This window comes from Oxyura jamaicensis, chromosome 1, assembly GCF_011077185.1.
Source record: "Oxyura jamaicensis isolate SHBP4307 breed ruddy duck chromosome 1, BPBGC_Ojam_1.0, whole genome shotgun sequence".
Lineage (NCBI taxonomy): Eukaryota > Metazoa > Chordata > Aves > Anseriformes > Anatidae > Oxyura > Oxyura jamaicensis.
Genome location: NC_048893.1, coordinates 193,656,312 through 193,678,424, shown reverse-complemented (window position 1 = coordinate 193,678,424; position 22,113 = coordinate 193,656,312). Strand labels below are relative to the sequence as shown.

Genomic DNA, 22,113 nt, shown 5'->3' with positions numbered 1-22,113 from the left:
GATGAAGAGGGCTCAGCCTTCACAAGCTACCCACGTATGAAGATGGGATTAGAGAAGTTGGTTCAGCCACAGGCCCACCACAAGCAGCACCCGTTGTGTGGGAACAGATGCTCCATCGGTTTTGGGCATTTGCACACAAGCCTCTACTGAAAGCTGCTCAAGGTCAGTGAACCACAGCTCACATACACGTAGTTGTTACTAGAGAAAAGGCTGTAGTAGCTGTCAGGGAAGTAGCAGAACACAGCTTGGCACCTGCTTCACCAGGCACTGCCACCCCCAGCCGTCATCCACTGAGAGCAACAGTAGCTGTACAGGAATGTCACTGATTTAATGATACATAAAAATATGTATTTATTTTTTGTAAAAGACATCTGTGAAGTGAACTGAAGTACCTTGTAAAATAAAAAGTATTTAGAAAGCACTTGAAATAAAGCTATACAGTTCAAGATCTCAGGTTATCCGAGTCATCTTAAGCATCTGTTTGACAGCTCTCTCCACCGAAGCTGTGATTTTAAGAAAATAGGCACAGAAAAAACAGCTGTAACAGAAGTATGAAAAAACACCCAAACTACAAAATACAATTTGGAAACATTCAAGAAAATGAATATTTCAAAAACTGAACTGCACACTGTGCACTCTCCACCCCATCTCCAAGGAAACAACCTTTGATTGAATGTAGCTCTGCTAAACATTTGAGCTTTCCTTCAGCAGGTGGATTGGAAGTTTGCATGAGTGAGAAATGACTTCTCAAAAACTATCCAGTGGGATCTCTGAGAATTAGCAGTGGTTTTCTGTGTGTCTTATCCCTGTAGGAAAGCAAATCACATTGATGATTAGGAGTAAGGTATTTTTACAGTACAGAAATATCTCTCTATGCACAACAGGCTACATTTTTCTCTCTGAAAGATGTTATTTTTACCTTCTAAAAAACAACGTGGGAATGGCTGCAGTTTAACATAACAAATGTTAATGCTATGAATTTGACAGCTAAGTGAAAAAAATGTGAAAGAGTCAGAAAGAACCTTTGAAAAGAATCTTATTAATCCTATATATTTTGCTAAAATCTTTGCCTAGGATATGCCTGCAGTTGTAAGAGATGGAGTCTCCTTAAGAATTTTAAATGGGGTGGTTTGTTTTTTTTTTTCTTTTAGTAACAAAACAGGTTTAATTTGGATAGCAACATGAAAAACCAAAATATTTTTAAAAACTCAATCCCTCAGATTAACTTACTCCATACAATTGTCATTCAGAATTTACTTAACAGAAATAGTTTTATTAAAAACAAAACAAAAACCACAACCCCCATCCTGGAGGGCATTTACAGCAGCTTTTTAATTGCATAATATTATAAGAGCTGTGATAGCCCTCAACAAAAGGGTCAAGACATCAAATTATTTCCTGATGCAGCATGCAGCTGTACTGCTTTGGAAGTTGTTACTGAGCTCTACGCTAGAAATTTGGTGGTCTTGATCATTTCTATGGAAGTCTTCAGGAAGCTCAAGGGATATTTAGGTGCTATGCTACGGCACATACGCAGACAAAGTAACGACAGTCATGTTCAGCAAAAGCCAGAGCAACATAAATGCCCAATCCTATCTCTGTGATGGAGACAATAACAATGCAGAAGTATGGCTTCAGTTACCCATTGTATTTGGTATTTCTCTGACATGCTGGGGTGTTAGCTGATGAACACTTCTAGCCTTTCCCCCTTGATTAGCTCTAAAGGCTGTAGCTGCAGAACACCAATTTTTAGGGGAGTGGGGAAAGGGGGAAGGAGAAAAGTGCCTAGGTCTTGGCTCCTTCAACAGAAGGTGTGGTTCCCCCAGTGTGAGTACAGGATCTTCTCTTAAAAGCCTCATTTGGAAAAACAGTGATGATATTTTAGGATGGCTGAGGCAAGATACCTGAAAAACATCAGCAAAGAAAACTGTAAGAGGCAGCGGCTTGCCTGTTACTGCCTCATTGCTTATTCTTGAAGCAGCATTCCTTGTGAAGCTGCAAGGTTCTAGCTCTTACATCTTATTAGGAGGGTAAACACTAACAAAGCTATTCTATCTGAATTCTTTGGCAGTTCTTGAATTACAGAGCAGAAGTCATTCCTGCATACTATGACATTTAGTAACAGTGTAACAGGAGAACTAAACCCACCATTAGTTGGAAGCATTAGAGCATTTTCCAGCTTTATTACTGGAAACTGTAACTTTGGATTAAACTATTACTCTTCAGAGTTTTCATCTATAACTATAGAAAACTAGAAGTAAATACAACATTTGTTTTGCTGGCTGAGTCCATGTCCATATCCATACTTGTATACTACTAAAGATTCACAGCTATGAAAAAAGTCAAGTCCAAAGGAGTTTTCTATAAAAGATACCATTATGTTATTTACATTTTCCTCCCAAAAAGAAAACAAGTTTTTAGAAGTTTTAGAAAGAATTTAGTTTCAGGCAATACTTCAGAATATTAGGTGTTCTAGTCTAATGCCCTAGAAGTAACATAACACCCAAATTATACCAAATGTGGTGCCACCAAAACAAAACCAAAACATTTCATACAAGGCAAACAGTCATTTACAGAGAAACATCATATGGAGTACGCCCTGCATACTACTTTCCAATTTCTTCACTAACTTTCGTGGTCTCTCCTCTACAGTGAGACAGCAATCATCTGTTTCTTCGTGATGTCGCAGCGCTTTGGAATGGATCATCCTGCAATTTGTAAACAGATAGGCATTACTACAAGTAGCATGGATGCCAAGTCATAAAAAGCAAAGTTACCTTTAGATTAAGGTAGAAAGACAGATCACTTTATTTCATGTTTTCTGACAAACCTGTTTTTATCATTTTTGATATCAAGGAGATTATCTATCATTTCAAAAGTTTAAGACACAAACGTGCAGAAAACAGAAATTGAGCTTAAGTCAGAATGGTCAGAATAGTTGCTCTAAAAAGTGGAGCAACCTATATTGCAGGTGTGACCTAGAGAAGCGTTACCATTATGAGGAGCATATACTTGAGTCAAGTTTTATCTATGTACGTACATCAGACAACATTGTTTACTGACATTTTTATGAATCAAAAATAACGTTTCTTGCATGTTGAAACAAACTCAATTTCATATTTCAGGTACAAGGAGAAGAGATAGCATAGCAGAGAGAAGAATAAGAATACATCATCTCTGAAGTGGTTACTGGCATTGTTAAGGATGTGAACCTGACAGTCTGCTGTCTACGATAACACACTGCTTGACAATATAATGCGTATTCAGCGCCAAACTGTGAATAGACATTGTACTCATTTACTTATGGGAAAAAAACAAAAACAAAAAAAACTATTCCTAGCAGTTCAAATACAGGCTGCAAGAACAGACTTTTTAAACCTGAAGACAGTATTTTTTTTTTAAGTGTATTTTGATATTGTGCAACAATAAAGCAGTTAAGAGCCCTGGAAAACAGCTATTTTTAAATGCACAAAACATAAGTCTTCCTTTTTAAAAGGGTAAAATAAAATAAATAAAAGGACAAAGCCATGTACTAGAAGAGGTTACAACTACTTCTTCCCCAGTCAATCTAACTTATCAAAGACATTTCAGGAATGACAATTAACTTATTAAGAACTGAAGGCAAAAAAGACTAGATATTTTCCTGGGGTCTCTTTTAGCCTTATTTTTGATGATTATGTGTATGTTTAATTAAAGCAGGAAATAATAATCTAGTCCTGATAGGAAAAAAAAAAATAAATATTCTACTTGGAAATGTTTTATTTAAATGGCTTCAAAAAAAAAACCAAGCTATAGAAATTCAGATACACACGAAAAAAGGCCACTATATACCATACCTCATCTGACTCAAAATCCACTCCTCTTGATGTTGTTTGGCTTTGTGAACCTCTTTTACTAAATGAAGATGTAGCTGAGAACCTTGAAACACAAAGACAACAAAATTATCAGCATGTTCTCAAATACCAGACATTTTTAATAAATTTCCCTTCAACTTAGATTTGGACCATCAATACGGAGTTTAATACTGAACAGAAAAATATAATGAGCAGAACGATTCAAATTCTCAAACTACCATACAAATCCTGATACTTTTACCTAGCTTACCTCAGTCAGCAGACCAACGTACTGTTATATGAAGATTACCCACAGTAATAGGCAAAAAAATTACATAAATTCTGTAAGTAATGTTGTGAATTAAAAATATAACCCATTTCTTCATGTAGTGTGTCAGATCTCTGAATTCTGTCAATTACCAATAAGAAATAAGGCAGTTGTGATAGCACTGACCAAATAAACACACCAACCTTTGATTTACTTTGGAGGAAGGAGTGATATGAATGTCTTCTAGATCTGAGTCATCATCTATAATATCCTGAAAAATAGATACCATTTTTAAAGCTTTTTCACAGAACTTATTCAAAAACAGTTACATAATTCTGTACTACCATCACATAGCTATATAGTGTATTTTTTTAAAAAAAGCTACTTAATTATAATATACACTTGAGAGTGCTTTAGAGTAAAAACTATATAATGTGCAAACAAACATTTGATATTGCAAAAACTCCCAGACCACTCATATATACTCTCTGTACCTTAGGCTATGGCCAGAAGTAGAACATGATCTTTGTATTTCTCCAATAGACCCTCTACCAAAAGAAGGCTCTACAAATTAGCACGCAGAACTTTACTGCTAGAACCAATAGCTTAGGAACATCTACTGGCTGGGCTAACAGTTTGGCCATGTATTTATTTTTCTAATGAGAAGAGAGCAAAAGGCGGTAGTTGTGCAGCTTCACTACTGGATGATGCTTCTTACCTCAGAGAAAGATTTAGATGAATTCTGGAAGGGGTCTGTTTTCAAAGACTTAAAGGCTAGAATAAAATAAATGTAGTATTTTCAAAGTGCTGTTGTAATAAAATGCAGCGTTACATGATCATTTTCATTAAAGAAAATCTGCTTAGTGTTTGTTTCCTCTGGGGGGGGGGGTGGCGGGAGGGGGTAAGTAAAACAAGCAAACAAATCTCAAAACAAGACAAGCAAAGGTCCTTGGCAGATAAAGTGTAAGTTAGGTCCTGGCTAGAGTTCAACAACCCAGATCTATCTAATCCTCTGTGCAGCTGCAGGTGCTTCCCAGTCTGTCTGAAAAAGTATCAGTAGCATTCATTACGACAAAGAGAATATATTGCTTTTACTGGGATTCCTCTTTGTCTAATGTTTAGTTCACACATTAACACATCTGCTAAAGCTGATTTATGTGCAGTATTTCGGGTCATTTGCTGAGTCTGATTAATTTAAACATAAATGTTGGGTACACCTTTGATTATTTTGTGTGGGATTCACGTACAGCTTTATGAGCAGTATTTTTTTTTCCCTATAATACTCAGACTACCTAAGATGTTTCCTCAGAGTCTGCCCTCTGAAGGAAGGGCTGCTCTCACATATGCGGCTTAAACTGCAGATATGTTATTCTTCACTACTATAAGCTGGTGTTTCTAAAACCTGCTACAACAGAAGACTACATGTATTTTGCTTAAAACTTACTAAACGTTAAGTTTAAGCTTTTTAACCACTGAAAATATTCTGCATAGAAAGGATGATTTAAGTCACCTTCTTTCCATGTTTATTTTTTTTTTTTTAAATGCATACACAGAAAGAGGTTTCTCATTCCCAAATCCAGTCAGATATTCCCAGCACATTTCATTTTACCACTGGCAACAGCAGGACTTAACTACTCTTTTCTTCCTCTCACCACTGTTAGTTACCTTATTTCATTAGAAACAAAAATAATATCTCCCAGCTGAATTGGACTCAGAGAAATAAAGACAATTAAGGCACTTCACCATTAAAACCTTCCTTACAATATGAGAGCAGATTAGAGTAATGGGCAGAACGTAGGCCTACCATCCATGATCGACTTATTCTTGGCAGGGACAGACTTGTAGGTTCTGCTGCTAGTAGCTGACTCTTGGCTAGTGTTTCCTGTAGGAACAATAAACAACATGCAGATCTGTTCAGTGCTCCTTTTTTTTCCCCATAAAGTTTTTTCCCCCTTCCTGTGTGATATAATATTTATATTAATTATTTATATTTAATAGGCTGCCATAACAGAAGTACTGCTATCACCGTAAAATACACAATCACACATAGCCAAGGAGCTCTTTAATTCATTTTGCTTAGGAAATAAACCCCATTTTTTCAATCACCAGCAATAATTAAGCTTGTAAGCTACATTAAGATAGAGACAACCTGTACATCCTCTCTACACTGATCAAACATATAATGTTGCATATCATTAGCAACAACAAAGATCTATCCATGCACTTCATAGCACAGACCTTCCAATAATGGATCTCTTATGAGTCTACTGTGTTTCCATAGCTGCAAAGAAAGATAATTTTAGTTTAATCACACTGTGAAAATGTCACAACTTAGGCCTTGGAAGGCAGTCAGCTGTGTATCATATGGTACCAAAAGTATTTGAGAATTTTATTTTTCCAATAGGAGTTCTTAAGCAACAGACTTTTTCTGACTTTTAAGGAAAAAAAAAAGTCAGCAACTACAATGCACAGAATTTGTTTTTTTCTTACCTCTTCCCCTTCGTGATGACCCTCTTACTGTTGAATTTTGTCCTCTTGCACCTCTTGTCCTACCTCTCCCCCGACCCCTTCCTCGAGTCAGTGTTGCAGGAAGGTCATCATCTGAATCACCAGAGGCCTTTGCCCCTGTATCCATGACTTCTTCATCGCTGGAGGCTGACACAAGAACTGCGTCTTCAGATCTGAGAGCTCTAGCCCTGGTCATTGCCTGAAATGCAACAGTAAGTGCTACAGGAAAGAGAATCCTCAGCAGTAAAACGCATCACTGTTTATCACAACTAGGACTCAACAACTGAGGCGTAGAAGATCAAAATCCACAGCTTTATGGAAGGCAAGGAAATCTCTCAAAATGCCAGGGAAGTTTTTATTCTATTTACCTTAGATGTGCAGCTGTTAGCTGTGGAGCTGGTTAATGTGGTTGTTCACCAAACTCCACACAGTCAGAAGTTTGGTGAGCAATTTGTCATTGTGTATCAGGTACCTTAGATAACACACCCTCTGGACTCCACTGAAGACAGTGGGTGCTTAGACAACTACTTCCCATGACGATATCTGAGATTAGTAGAGCTGAATCTCACCACAGGTGTTCTTTTCCTCAAAAATTTCATTCTAGTCCCACATAGCTTATAAAAACAAAGGAGCACAAGTACCGTCAGTGGTTGGGAAAGCTCTAGAAAGTCATACGACATTGAGATACCAATGTCAGGGATATCTAAGATCTGGCTTGCTGATAAGGACAATAAACCAACAGGTTCACCAATAGTACCAACTTCTTCTGTTAAGATCACTCCCATTCACATCTCCACTGGTGATGGGATCACAGTTTAAGCTGACAGAGCTCTGAAGGCCAGCCACCTGGTTCAAAGCAAGGGCAACTGAACCTTCAGGTTCACAAATTTTGATAAGAAAAGAGATTTCAAAGGCCACATTGAGCAGTAGCTTAGGCACATACTATACAAAGGAAGATTTTGAGAAAACTTCTCATCTGCCCTAAGCAGACAGACTTTTTTTTGACATGGATGACCTTGTCAGTCACTTCATTCATACACAAAAGTCACTACTTCATTCTTTAATCTAAGTCCAAAACTCAAAGGAGTTACCTCGCGAACTTCCTCATCCTCCTCTTCGGCGTTTTTTCTTCTACACTCCCTAAATTTTCGCACCTGAATAAAGAGAAGTTCATAATATAACAAATAACAGTTCATTTCATACAATAACCAAAACACAGTATGTCTTGATCTCTGAATTGAAGTCAACCTCATGTGAAAGAGCAAGACTGCAAGAATAACTGAACAGTTTGTTTAGAGCCTTTTCAAGCTAACTACGTTATAGGTAACGCTACCGTTTAAGAATCTCACATTCTATTAGTAACTCTTCTGTAACTACACCACTGGCAAGAAAAAGGTTGGCACAGAGATACCACACTCAGTAGAAACAAAGTAACTAGACAATAAGGGACAGTGAAATATCAGTAACTGTAAAGACATGGCAGAGATGAAGAAGCAAGTTGAAAAGCAATGATATCAAGAGAAATACTGCAATGGATGTACAGCTAAGATAGCTTGACTTGTCAAGTACAGAAAAGATACGATGGGTGAGATGGTATACTGGTTTTTGCTGGGTAGAGTTAATTTTATTTATATTATAGTGCTGTTTTTGATTTCTGATGAAAACAGTGTTGATAACACACCCATGTTTTAGTTACTGCTGAACAATGCTTACACACAATCAAGGTCTTTTCTGCTTCTCCTGCTTCCCTGCCAATGAGGAGGCTGGGGGTGCAGCAGAAGATGGGAGAGGACACAGCCAGGACAGCTGACCCAAAATGACCAAAGGGATGTCCCATACCATGATACTGTGCTCAACAATAAAAGCTGAGCAGATAAAAAAGAGGGGATGTTAGGAATTTTGTCAGAAGACAAAAAACAAAAACAAATAAAAAAACAACACAAAGGTGGCATCAGAAACCTACAGGTGCTGACTGTTGTCTCTAAACCCCTCATGAATTAAAGCAACCAGCCACCAAATTATTGGTGCAAAAACAGTGCAAAATTACACTGCAGAGCAACCTGTCCTACCCTGCGTGAGTATTAGCTTACAAGGAAATTCCACAAGTTGTCATAGAAGTTTATTAAGCGTTACTAGTTACACAGATACCAGGCCTGGCTCTCAGAGACCACAAGCTGCAAGCTTTTAGAAACCAGCAAAGCACCTAAGTAGAAGTTTCCTTTATGGCTGTGCTGTTTGTGTGCTTTCTCCCAGACAATATGAAAAACTAAGAACAGATTAAATCTACTATATTTTCTCACCCTAAAGGTAAGTGGTCAATGCAGCCCCAGCCCTTCAAGAAATGAAGGGATTGATTTATGTTTTCCTTTTCCCTCTACCATTACTTACGATAGCAGTGAAATAGCACATACGAGTAAGTGCTTGCACACGGTCAGAGAGCAAGTTCTATGTACATTAGCGACGTGTTTTTTTTATTCATGCATGCACAAATAAAGCGGGACTCAGCATAAGGATACCATAAAACACACTTTTAACACAAGCTTTTAAAATATACATCTGAAATTTTACCATACTCATTCCAGAAAATGATGAGAGGCAATTGTCACATGTGCTCTTCACAAAGGCAAAGCTATTAAACCAGCTTTGTGCACCAACTTCTCTACCATCTGTCTTGACCTCTTTTCTAAAGAGTTAAAAGTAACAGAATATTACCTCTTCATCTATTTTTTCTTCCACTGCATCAATGTGACGCTCCTTAAGAAACCTCTGTGTTTTTTCTAGTTGAAATTTCACGAGCTCTTCTATAGCATCTTTCTCCTCTTTGTCCACAAACTCCTGCACTGCTTCTCCCATTCCTCTTTCAGTTAGAAGTGAAAGCTGTACTTTCTTTATAAAAGGGGAAAACAGTTTGTTAACAAGCATCTGCCAAAGAATGTGAGAAATACTCCTGTTGTTCCAGCTATATAGTTTGGAAACCAAACGTACAAGTAACCCGCATTTAAGATTTCAAACAGAAAAGAGCACAGCAATAAGCAAATGTTACTCCTCGTAATACAGTTACAACTTTTTTGTTACTAGTGTGTTACACCTAACTTAGAGTATTTTCCAGATTAGTCAAAGAAGAAACATTTCATAAGCAGTAAAGAAATGATGATGATGGTCATAACTAAAATAATTTGTCTGAAATGTATTACTGAGAGAGAAGGTCATCTATTTTTTCTTAGTCCAACCCCTTTTATAAGCTAAACTAAGACAGACTTGCAAAGACATAAAAAGCTATTAAAAACAGGCACTGAATTATTACAAATGTTAAATTACTTTGTTTTACCGTAACATTCTAATAGTAAAAATTGGCAGTTACAGAGCTGGGCAAATTATTGCAAAGCAGTAAGAGCTATTAAGGAGAAGTCTACTCTATTGAAATCAAGTTCTGTAAATACCAATAGTTCCCACTTGTTCATCAAGTGAGATGATATTCATCAAAATACTCTACATCAAGATGTTACCAGAGATGCTAATTAATAAAAGTAACAGAAGCTACTGGTGGCATTTCAAAGCCATTCTCTTCTCTACATGTCCTCCCCAGTACAGTAAGAAGAGACATTCTGGAAAGCAACCCCACATGGACAGTGATGTTGGATATGCAGTTTTTTTTGTCCGTTAGATAATTTCCTGGTAATAAGCATTATACATGCTTCTTAACGATGTTTGATCCTTCCCCATGTCCTTTAGGAATTATATTGTCGATTGAATCAGAAGTGTAAAACCTTCCCTGAAATAATGCTTAACAGTGGAATAAAGTTTAATGCTACTATGAAATAAGTTTACACAAAAGTAATGCAAGCATCTCAGAAGAGAGACTGACTGTAACGACACAGAATATTAACGGTGACTTTCAGCAATTAAGGTTTCTTCTGAAGGAGGGGGAAAAACACACCACCTACTAAGGAAACAAACAGTAGTGGTCTTAATTCCCAGGCCTTGACTTACCAGCAACAGTGGAACTGAACAGTTTGACCCTGCTTCTCCCCACGGGGTTTAGGGAAGGCTTACATCTGAAGTACCACCTACTTCTGGACTACTCACCCTGGGTTACATTCCCTATCATATTCAAAAGGCAAGTAGCCCTTCCAGGGCATAATTTATGCCATCCTAATAAAAGCCCCTAATGTACGTTTAATGTTAGGCGAGATTTATATAAACTTGGGGATCTTTACCTCAGGAACCCTTCCGTGTTCTAATAACCTTCTATAAAGCACATTCTGAAGTAGCTTCTGAAAGTTATGCTTGATCATTCAGATCAAGCATTTGGGTGGCTGACTCACTGATTATTATTTTTTTTTTTTTACCTCTGAGACTTTGCAGCCCTGCAACCAGGAAGTAGGAATAAATAAGGTTTAAAGAAAGAATGGGAAGAAAACAAACTATCAGGTGCTCTCTTTGTCCTTCCTGCTCTGCTTTAATGTTGAACTGCACTACGCCTGATGATGCAAATATGATTTGCAAGGTAACAAATCATTCCAAGTTGGTAAAAGTAACTGGTATGGCCTCACATTCACCCCAAAGTAAGTTAAGGTAGCTTCTCAGAGCATGCTGCCTCAAACTTTCCTCCTGTAACAACAGGAGGCAACTGTGAGTGCAGCACAGGCACTGCAAGTAACATGAAGATTTACCAAATGTTATCAAAACAGCCTATGTTCACATATCTTACACACTTTGTGTACAACAATTACTTGTTAACCTAAGGCATATATTTTACCCAGGAATACGCATATAATTATATAGGAAATTTATAAAAGGTACAAGGTACAACCTTCTCCGCTGTCTGAAAATACTGCTTTACGAGGTCTTCCACTCTCAGTGTCATCCCATCAGAAACAGGTCTGTCGAGCAGGTCTCCAAAATTAATATTACTGCCTAAAACAGAAGAGCATAGTGACACTGTTAGCCATCATTCACATAGGAGTTTCCAGCTTGTATTTATTATCCCAATTAAAGTAATAGGAAAAAAGATTAACACAGGCCTCTTAAGAACTGTGGTCCCTTTTATATGTAAAGGCTTATTATTCAAACAATACACTATTGTACGCAAACAGGTAAATTCAACAGATACAACAGTTGTACAAGACAACTACATCTCTAGTAGATAGAAAAGGTTCTTCTACTAAATGTCTGGAATTAGAAGCTGAACGCTACATCCTGAAGGTTGATATAATTGAACTCTGGAAGATCACAACAGGAGGAGAATTGAAAATGCATCAAAGCACAAAGGATGTTTATGAGTAACTCCGTTACTAAAGAAGAAACTGTCCTCCAAAGCATGCTGGTTGGTTTTGAGTAGAAGAGGTTCATGGCTCAATGAAGGTGCCCTGCACTCCCAGGAAACAGGGTAGGAATAACAGAAGACTGACTGTCAGAACCAACTGAGGTTACTGTATGCTGTGAAAAGTAGTCTCAAATGACTGCAGCCTGTTTCTAGCTTTACTGCATGCAAGCACTAAATGCTGTTTTGTTGGCCTTATTATATAAGCAACATTACAAAAGAAACAATAACAACTTCTGAACTATTAAGTCTAAACAACACCCTGCGTTGAACACTAGCGTTATGTACACATGTAAAGGAAATTTTGACTGTTTTATTAGCCACCTAACTTGTGGAAGTTATCAAATAAAGTAACACAGAGAACCATGGCATTTTTTTTAAGTTTCCTTCCTGAAGCCGAGATGCACATTAAGCAGGGAAATGAAAATGTATAGATTAAAGATGGTGAGAGAGCTATCTTGCATTCTGCAAATGTTGATGAGGTTATTTAACTCATCAGAAAAACAAAGCAAAATAAAACAAGAGCAACGCAACATAATTAAAAAACCTTCACTAAAAGAAATTTCCATTTATGAGCCATCATGTTTTGAACTTTACAAAACTGACAATGTAAATAAAAACTGTCAGTGGAATTGGAGTACTTACAATGCACTAATGTGCAGTATTAACAGTTCTTCAGACTCGCTGTACCTTTATTAGTGACTATTACAAATCCACTAATTGGGCAACATTTATGAACCATTTATTAAAAATTCTAGGCACAGTGAGAAAAAGCACAATAGTAACAGCTATTATTTGTTTTGCAAAAATGCTCGAATAGAGACATACCTGGAACATGCTGAAAAGCCGAAAGCACCTCAAACACGTGGCTGATTAGGGCAAACAAAATGCTGCCGTACATTCACACCACACATCAGATTCTATGATTTGGACTTTTTTAAATATAAAAACAACTCTGAAGCACATCCCCCCATTAGCATTTCAGGCGTAAATGAACAAATTACTTACTACATCAATAAAATTAAGAAAAAAGAACACCACCTACGTTTTTCCCTACAGAGTAGGAAAAAAACCAAAGCCAACCATCTCCTTCTGAGAAGTTCCAGAAGCGAGATGTTTTAATTCCTTTCATGGCAATCATCATAGAGTCACGGAATAATTCAGCCTGATATGGGGCTATAGGCAACTCAGTAAGATTTGAGGCCAAAGAGAAATGAATTATTTAGCATTAACTATCATAAAGATCCCGTGATGAGTATCAGAATTTTTAGACAAACCCAGGAATCACTTGGAATAGAACAGAGATCCTTGTGCGGTATTTTACCCTTGAATATGACTATATGTCTTTACTCCTCCTGTAACACATTAGATGGTAGACACCATGGTTTAGTAACGGCTAGGTAGTGAAACAATAGAAGAAAAATGAAAATCAAGGAAAGGGAATGATTCCTTCCTTTCAAATTACCATTTTTTGCTTTTTGCTCACGACGTCTGAAGAAGTGTATGATGTCTTTTGGGTTAGCCACCTTATCCACATATTTCTGGCTAAAACGAAAGATGCTGAATGGCTCAAAGCCGCCTGTATAATCAACCTAAGGGAGGATTGAAAAAATTAAAACATGAAACTAAAGGAAAAAAGAGAAGCCACACAAAGCAAGCAAGCTTGTTATCCTTCAAAGCAAAATTAAAGTAAAAAAAAAATCAGCCTAAAATTAATACTTTATCACGGCATGCAGAATAGCTAATAAGAGCCCAGATTCATAACTTGTTTACTATCATTAAGGAAAGCTTCCTTATATTAGGTTAGGAACCAACACAGGACAACATGACTTAAAAAATAATAATCTTGGTCACCTTACTCAGACCAGCAATGAAGTACACTGATGAACAATCTCATTCTTTACCATACAATGTTGGTTATATCACAGGTTAACAGAGTCAAGGTATTAAAGCAGTTTGTATTTGCCTGTATACAGTAAGAAACTTTATGTATTTATACAACAAGCATGAATTTGCTTTGAAACCTTTCACAGTAACATTTCAAAACAAAACCCAAATGGAACAATGTCTTACTCGTAATCTTATAAGAGGCTTGTCCGGCTGGCGTGGATTTCCTAGGCGTTCTCTTTCTGCATTTTCCAGCATCATTTCAACCTACAAAGAAGGAGGATTTCAGTTCCACTTTACTCTCTTAAAGATGCCTGAACCCTTCAAATATAACTTGCTTATCTTTGAAATACAGCTTAGTCCAGCAGCATCTACATCAGTGACCATTCATACTATTTTACTCTGTAGACACTATCTTTTGCTCGAGTTCCAGTTCTGGGAAAAGCAGAAAGAGTCAAATACAGACCTAAGAACTGAGAGAAATCAATGAAACTGCCTTAGTGACCTGGGCCATTTCACACTGCACAGCCCAGCTCCCAGGGTTTAGGTGCGTGTATTTACAGTGGTTCCAAAGTGCACATCTAACACTGTCCCATTCGCAGGTGGGAGTTTCTACAGAAAGATGATGTAGACCCCCATAAAGCTGCTACAGCCTGCTTTAATTGGTCATCCTGGTCTGGAGGCCAAATCTGCAGTGCATGTCATGGAATTGGCCGCTGGTGGAAACACTGCTTACGTCAGTCTCAAATAATATCAGAAAAGAAATAAGGTTTATCTTCCCCTTTTACAACTACTCACAGATCACCCTCCCTGCTCGCATGCTGTTACCATAAACCATTAGCATTACAAGTTACCTTTTCCATGCAGAATGCTTGTATTGCCTGGGTTACTTTTGGATCGTCAGGATTAAAAAGATCTGGATGATCAGATAGGACAACATCTTCCATGTAGAAAGTTCGCACGCTTTCTAGAGCAATCTTGTGCATTTTCATTTTCTTCCCTTTAACATGCAGCAAACCAATGTGTCTAGGAAGAGAAAGTTCTCTTAAATTTATAACTTCCAGTACAAAAGCTTGTTCTAAATTTATGTTTATTTTACAGGGGCCAAAACTCAAAAGCTATAGCAAGTTCTCAGATACCTACTTCAGGGTTGGCACTGCCAAACTTCAAGCCCATTATATTCAGATTGTGTTTGTTCTTTATACAAGCAGATGTACACAGTTCATGTATTCCAAATTATCTGGGTGTAACCCCTCTTGGATAAGTTACATTTGCTTCAAATGTCAGGTTTAGTTCCACATAAACCAAACTTATTCCAGGCACTGATTCAATCCACTTCATTTGTTATGTCACACCGATGCTAATCCACACTGTAACATAAATCTGTTCATGCTTAACAAAAGTATTTTTCTTTTTATATTTATAAACACAACACACGTAAGGCAAGAGATAAACAAGAAAAGAATAAATAAAAACACACACACTTCTTCACAGCTTCTCCAGGGGACAGAGATGTCACCACCGAACTTCCCGGTTGAGAAACATAGAAATTTTGCTGTTCATTTGGGACTGGAGCTATTTTACACTCATGTTCATGACCCCACACAACAAGATCAATAAAGTCATCTAAAAACTGCTCTGGAATGTAGTTGGTGGCTCCATGTTTGCTCCTGTACAAGAAAAGAGAAGAGTAATTAGAATGGGTGCAGTCATGGGTGAGCACAGGTGGGAAGCGAAGGAGGTGAAAACCAGCAGTATGATTTAAAGTGATAGAGAAGCGCTAGCAAAAATATCTGACATACATTTCACATCAGCGACTCTTCAAGGTTTTTTCCTAATGCAATTATTTCAAGTGTCTGGGTAAACAAAAAGGAAACTTACAGATTTAAACCATAAAGTTAGTTAATTTGCACAGGGAAGGTTTTCAGTAGCATTTTTTCTGTTCTGAATGAAGCTCACCCTTTTCTACTTCCCTCACTAGACCTCCCTTTTCTTTTTAACTGGCTTGCAAAGCTTTCAGTTATCTTCCATGTGAATGCTTTTATAGCACATTTTTTTGTTTTGTTTGTTTGTTTTTTAAATGGTGAGGGAAAAAAAAAGATGAAATAAAAAGATGTAGGACACACCTCCCTCTATCCCTTGACAGAAGATGGAGGAAACAAAGTGTGACAGAGTTCCTTTAGCCTACTGGACAGAGAGCAATACACAGGGTTCCCAGCTCTGTTTGTTTACTACTCCTGCACCATTACTTCCCACATGAGGACTTCATGAAAACTCATGAAAAATTATATTAATGGATGTGGAAAAGAACTCTGCCTGTTCCTACTGACACTGCTGGGAGAAGTGTGCAGGCAACACTACCTATCCTGTCTGAGACATTGTAAAGGATACAAATGCAAGTGAAGACACGGCACTAACAAAATTATAGCTCAAACAAGCATAGAAAATGGCATATGAAGTTTCCTGATCTTTCAGCTGCAACGTGCAGACTTAAGACTTAATTTTACACATATTACATTACCTACCCTCTCTCTTCCCCCTCAACTATGAGATTTTGGGAAGCAATTTCCCAACATCTCCAACTCATTTATTTCAACTCATTTCCCTGATGATTATTCTCTAAGAACAGCTGTAAATATTGCTTTTATTTGGGAAAAATCTTTAAGTCAGCTACTCGCAAGAAGCACAAACCACCACAGCTGACCTTCTCTCCTATGCTTTTCAAAGCAGTTTAATTAAAACAAACAAAACCTCACAAAGTTTAGGTCACCATAACCCATTCAGTACCGGTACCTGTTTTGATGAATCACAAACAAGTTAAACCAACTGTCTTCATCTTCCTTTGGTCTCAGCATAGTTACTTGTTTATTGACAAACATACGATACAACCTCTCGTCTGGAATGGCTCCTGTAGTGGACAAAACAGCACATCATTGTTGTGTGGTATATGTATCACACCAAAATATATCGACTATCAACTCTTGATAGATATCAAGAGGTATATACCAACTCTTCATTTTATAGCATTTTAATTAGCAACCCTGTTACAAAGAGCATAGGGAATACAACTCTGCAGCAAGACCAGATCCTCATTTTCATGAGCTAAAAAGTCTAAGGTATTGTTCTGTTTGGATTCATAATAAAGTATATTTTTTATTTTACTAGACAGGCTTCTGAAAGTAAGACACTGTAACATGAAATCTACCTTTAAATAACTGCTAAAAGCAGTTTTGTTAACTACATCAAGTTTAAAGTCTCTTGGCAGTTTTCTGTGCTGAGCACACTATGGGAAGAATTAAAAATGTGTTTGTTTTTTTTTCTTGTTGATGGAGTAAGTAGTATACTTTGTTGTATGGTAGACTTAAAAAACAGATTCTACCGAGTTCTTAAACATCCGTAGAAATTCTCTAGAAAACAAGAAATAAACCACAAATTCTACAAAGTCTACACTTTCCCACAGAGCAGGAAAAAGACTGCAGCACTTCTGAACTATCTGTCACTGGCTACTTCCTTAATGTTTTTAAGCAAGTAGGGAAAGAAGAGGGAACCAACCACATCCAGACTTAATTCTTATGATAGACTTCAATAAAATCCCATATGGAGTTTGTATCTTTTGTGCATGAGTAAGTGCTCTGTAAATCAGAGAGAGTCAAGAGTGTAGAAAATCCTGGAACAAGTTCAAAAAAAAAAAATCTCCCAAACATTCTCAAACACCAACACCTCCACTTTAGAAAGTCACTGCATTTCCCAATAGCAATTTTGGGCATAAGAAATTCAATTGCTTTTTGAAAACTTTTATACTGTGGTATTAGAACACTCTTTATTAGAACACTCATTATTACCCTTAGAACATCAAGCAAACTCTAGAGTATCTCATCAAACACATGGAATCATGGCCAAATAGGACCTAAGTTACAGCTACAAATGTTGCTTGGAAATTAGTGCTCAAGCATTCACGACTGGACATAAAATAAGGGGAAGTGAGAACCTTAATAGTTAACCTCTCTAAACAGAAAGTGGCCAAACATAATCTTTCAAAGAGGTGAGGGTAAAGGGGAATATGGAAGGGAAAATAAGATGGGACAATTTGAAGATGAAAACCCACCACAGAATCTCTTTATAATCTGCAAAAATGGGACCATGAGATCAAGAGGTTAACATGTTAAAGACACAAACTACGGACACAGCTGGCGCAGCTGCATTTCTCAGCCATAACACTCTCACCGAATTGATACACCTTAACTTACTTTTACTTAGACATCTTGTGTTTGCTGCAGCACAGGATGTTTGTCCCAACTTATTTCAGAGCTATTAAGCTTTGGTAATACCCAAACAGTTGAGCCACAGTCTGGCAGAAAAACACTTACCTAAGCCATACAGAGCAATTTTTGTTCTACCCTTACGCAATAAAATGGGGCTAATATCTATTTTCTCCACAGAAGTTGAACGCCCAAAGTGATTCACCAATCCTGCACAGCTTAAAATATCCAATGCACACAGTGCATCTGCCTGTGGAAAATAGTAAGAAACAAACCTAAAAGCTGTGAACAAGCTATTTAGCCTTTAAAGTCTTAGTGATACAGTCTCAAAAGGGAAAGAGAACATCTTTTCTTAAATATCTTCTGCAGTTGGAAACCTCACCACATGTATTAGCCTTTTTAGTATTTGTTGTAACACAAGCAAAACCTTTTTCCTTACAACTTTTCCCTCATTTTAACAACATGAAATTAAATATTAATCCATTCAGAGAAAAACAAACAAACAAACAAACACAAACAAAACAACACAGAAACCCAGCCAGCATCTCTACAATATTACAGAAAATTATCTGGTTAAGCTAACTACTTCATAGTAAGGCTGAAGTTCAAGTTTTGCTGTTATAACACCCATCCTCTGCTATTTGATATAAAACACAGAATTCTTAACTCAGAATATGCTTTCCAAATGGTCTTTTCTTGTGCTTAGTTTTAGATGTTTACTTTCAAACAATCATTTCAGTTATTGTTAGCTTATCTTCCTTAAAAATAAAAGTTAATGTAATTGAAGACGCACTACAATTGTACACGCAATCAAAGCACAAGCCCAAGTATCAAAATTTCCTTTCCTTAAGAAAAAGGCTTTCAGTCTTCATTGAAATAATTTGTTCTCAGAACTTTCTGAAGGGCTGTCACTTCTTGGTATGAGAACAGATACTGTTCCCAATTATCAAAGTTTATGGAATCTAAGAGATTTAATATGGTCTGTATAGATACCTTAATTTCTTTTAATTCTTTTTAATACCACACTTAAGCTGTTGTCACTAATCAAGAAGACTTCTAAAGAAACACAAAATATTTATGCAAAGAGTGGAGCAACTGACCAAAACTAGCCTGTTTGCCAAGAACTGTATTTCTGTAAAAGCCTGTACTTCTACAATACTGGTTTTGCAACACAGCAGTAGAACTAGGACAATAATTACCCCGGTTGGATCATCATGATTGCCATGAATACTAAAAATCGGAATAGAAATGTTGAGATTTCCATCTTGATAGTTCACCCATGGAAACCTGAACAAAAAGAAGGAAAGTTTAACTTTGCAGATTTAATCTGCAAATCCATGATAATTCCTAATATTCTCTTCAAACTGCTGTCATCACAAATACATGACAGTGGTGCAAATGATTACCTAGAGGCTATGTATAAGTTTAAGCTCCACAGCATAAGAAGATTCTTATTCATTGTCTGGAACTTCCTACTAGGAACACTGTAGCAAACATATACATATATATATATATATATTTAGACTGGGTTGTGCAGCCTTTATTTATACACAAAGAACTGTTTATTCTAGCACAACACTACATTTAAGTTGGTTTACTTGCAGGATACAACCTAGTTTTTACTTGAAATATATAAATTATTACAACACATTCAGAAGTTCCTCAAAAAATATGGTGTCCAGTCCTTTACAGAGTTAAACAGTGAAAGATGATAGATGAAGCGATCCTACCGACTGCCCCATACAAACAAGCCTAAAGCTTCAAAGTTTCAGTCACAGAAGAAAAGCATTCAAAAACAAAATCACAATACATTCACCCCATATGAAAACGAAACGCATGCTGTCATGATTCATAGGAAGGGACTTACTTGCTATATTGAAAATTAACTGCCTGATCACTCAAAATTTCAAAGTGAATAGGACGATCACCCATGCAGTATTTTCTTAGCAACTCTAAACAAGAATGTATTGTTTTCCTGGACGGTTTGTTGTCATGAAAGAGGTCCCCACCTAATAAAACAAAGTCCACCTGTATATAACAAAGAGCTCTATTATTTTAATACAACATTTTGTAGTACTTTGAAAGACCTATAAGCGAATTGATTAAATTAATTCTGTTAAGGAGTTCCACGTATCTCATACCTGGACTTCTAGATAAAATGAGTCTGTGGCTGGAGATATTGGTATTTAATTTTCTCATGAAACAAACATTATATATATATATAATCCCAAACTTTTCCTTTGATGGGCCTGAGGAATTGCTTCATCTTTTCATTGCTACTGTACCAAGGGGAATGAAACCTGTGCCTCTCTCTGCATTACTTTGAGAGCGTACTAATTTCAGCTCAGATTTTGAAACAGCATAGAGAAAAACAAAAGTCAACATTTCAAATAATTTGACTAAGAAATCTGAGAAGCTTTTCAAGCACTACATCTGTTTGTATCTGAATGAAGGAATAATCATTTATTTTAGAAATGTAATTGGTTGCAATATGTATTTGGTTTTAGTAAGGATTACAGCAGAACAAAGCTTTCTGGTTTCTGGCAGGTTCGAACAGGTTTTCCACAGACTCTGCTTTACTTTCTTAAAAGCAATACTTACTTCATTTTTTTGAGCCTGCTCCAGGATTTCATTAAAAGTTACAAATGTGTCATTTCCACGCACTGGGTCCTTCTCCATATAGCCAAGATGAATATCAGTAGCAATCAGTATTTTAAATGTATCTTCATCATCCCTGAATTAAACAGGAGAATTTGTTAGTGGAATACTTCAGAATTTCAACACACTTGATTAAGGTAAGCGGTTCTATCCAAAGTTATCAATTACACAGTAGATTTAGCATAAAATTCTATCAAGATATCCTTCCGGTAATACTCTCAAAGCATTTCACTACATTACTTGCAAATGGCACTTGACCAAACAAACTGGTTTCAAAACAAGGTTATCCCAATCAGTCCACTTTAGTGAAGGGCTGCAGATATCTAACGAAAAACTAAATCATGGAATCACAGAATCATAAAGGTTGGAAGAGAACTTCAGGATCATCTGGTCCAACCATCCCCCTACCACCAATGTCACCCCCTAAACCATGTCCCCAAGCACCAGGCCCAACCTTGCCTTGAACACCCCCAGGGAAGGTGACTCCACCACATCCCTGGGCAATCCATCCCAATGCCTGACTGCTCTTTCTGGGAAGAAACGTCTCCTCATTTCCAACCTGAACCTCCCCTGGCACAACTTGAGGCATTCCCTCTAGTCCTATCATTAGTTATCTGTGAAAAGAGGTCGACCCCCAGCAGCTAACTTTGCAGGTTTTCTGCCTTTAATTTGGGGAACAGACGTTCCATTTCTCTGTTTGCACTGGTAATTATGAAAATATAAAGGAATGTATGATGCTTAGAAGGCCCCGAAGGGGCCTGCAGACACAAATCCACGTCTGAGCTGTTGACTCCTTCCCAACGCACAAAATCCGTGTTATCCAATGTGAAAGAAGAACCGGGCAGAGACAGGAGCTTACTGCGAGCTGAGGGAGCTCATCTTGCTGCCAGCACGCCTCAGCAGAGGGCTCCGGGCACAGCGCAACGAGGCAGGGCAGAGAGCTCCCTTCTGTTTTCACGGATTCTGTGCAAAGCCTGAGGGACGAGAACACAAACGGATTAGAAGGAAGGGCACAGCAAGCTGACTTCACAATTATTCAGTCTTTTACTAAAAATAACAAACCCAAACGCTTGGTCTACCCACTGACGACCGGGCTCGCCGCCCGCCCCCTCACACGGCCGGGGGGCTGAGGGAAACCGAGGGGGGACGAAAAGAGCCGAAGGTGGTCCGAAGGAAGCCGAAAGGAGCCGAAGTGGGCCGAAAAGAGCCGGAAGGAGCCGAAAGGGGGGGGGGGCCGAAAGGGGAGGGGGCCGAAAGGGGGCCGGACGTGCCCTCACCCTCGGCCTAACGCGGGCCCCGAGCCCCTCGCGCCGTCTCCATGGCGCCGAGCACCGCTCTCGCGAGACTTCCCGGCTCGCTCGCCGGCGTGATTGGTCG

General features: G+C 37.8%; 1 protein-coding gene across 4 annotated transcripts; it reads right to left on the bottom strand.

Annotated features, from left to right (window-relative positions):
* Window positions 1-1,104: 1,104 nt before the first annotated feature.
* On the bottom strand, window positions 1,105-22,100 carry MRE11 (MRE11 homolog, double strand break repair nuclease). Of its 4 annotated transcripts, XM_035328629.1 has the most exons (21): window positions 22,021-22,100; window positions 21,596-21,711; window positions 20,680-20,812; window positions 19,946-20,106; window positions 19,278-19,365; window positions 18,187-18,328; window positions 16,613-16,727; window positions 15,304-15,489; window positions 14,674-14,845; window positions 14,006-14,086; window positions 13,398-13,524; window positions 11,423-11,526; window positions 9,322-9,495; window positions 7,701-7,763; window positions 6,592-6,808; window positions 5,906-5,983; window positions 4,820-4,875; window positions 4,305-4,372; window positions 3,837-3,918; window positions 2,631-2,708; window positions 1,105-1,904 (listed from the first exon to the last, which is right to left on the bottom strand). In XM_035328629.1, exons 2-20 carry the CDS (start codon window positions 21,613-21,615, stop codon window positions 2,664-2,666), a joined length of 2,112 nt encoding a protein of 703 aa, XP_035184520.1. In that variant the 5' UTR covers window positions 21,616-21,711; window positions 22,021-22,100; the 3' UTR covers window positions 1,105-1,904; window positions 2,631-2,663. The 4 variants fall into 4 exon arrangements, with proteins under 4 accessions (XP_035184520.1, XP_035184500.1, XP_035184512.1 ...); XM_035328609.1 differs by having other exon boundaries at window positions 1,105-2,708; XM_035328621.1 differs by lacking the exon at window positions 22,021-22,100 and adding an exon at window positions 21,799-21,889 and having other exon boundaries at window positions 1,105-2,708; window positions 21,596-21,710.
* Between the last annotated feature and the right edge of the window lie 13 nt (window positions 22,101-22,113).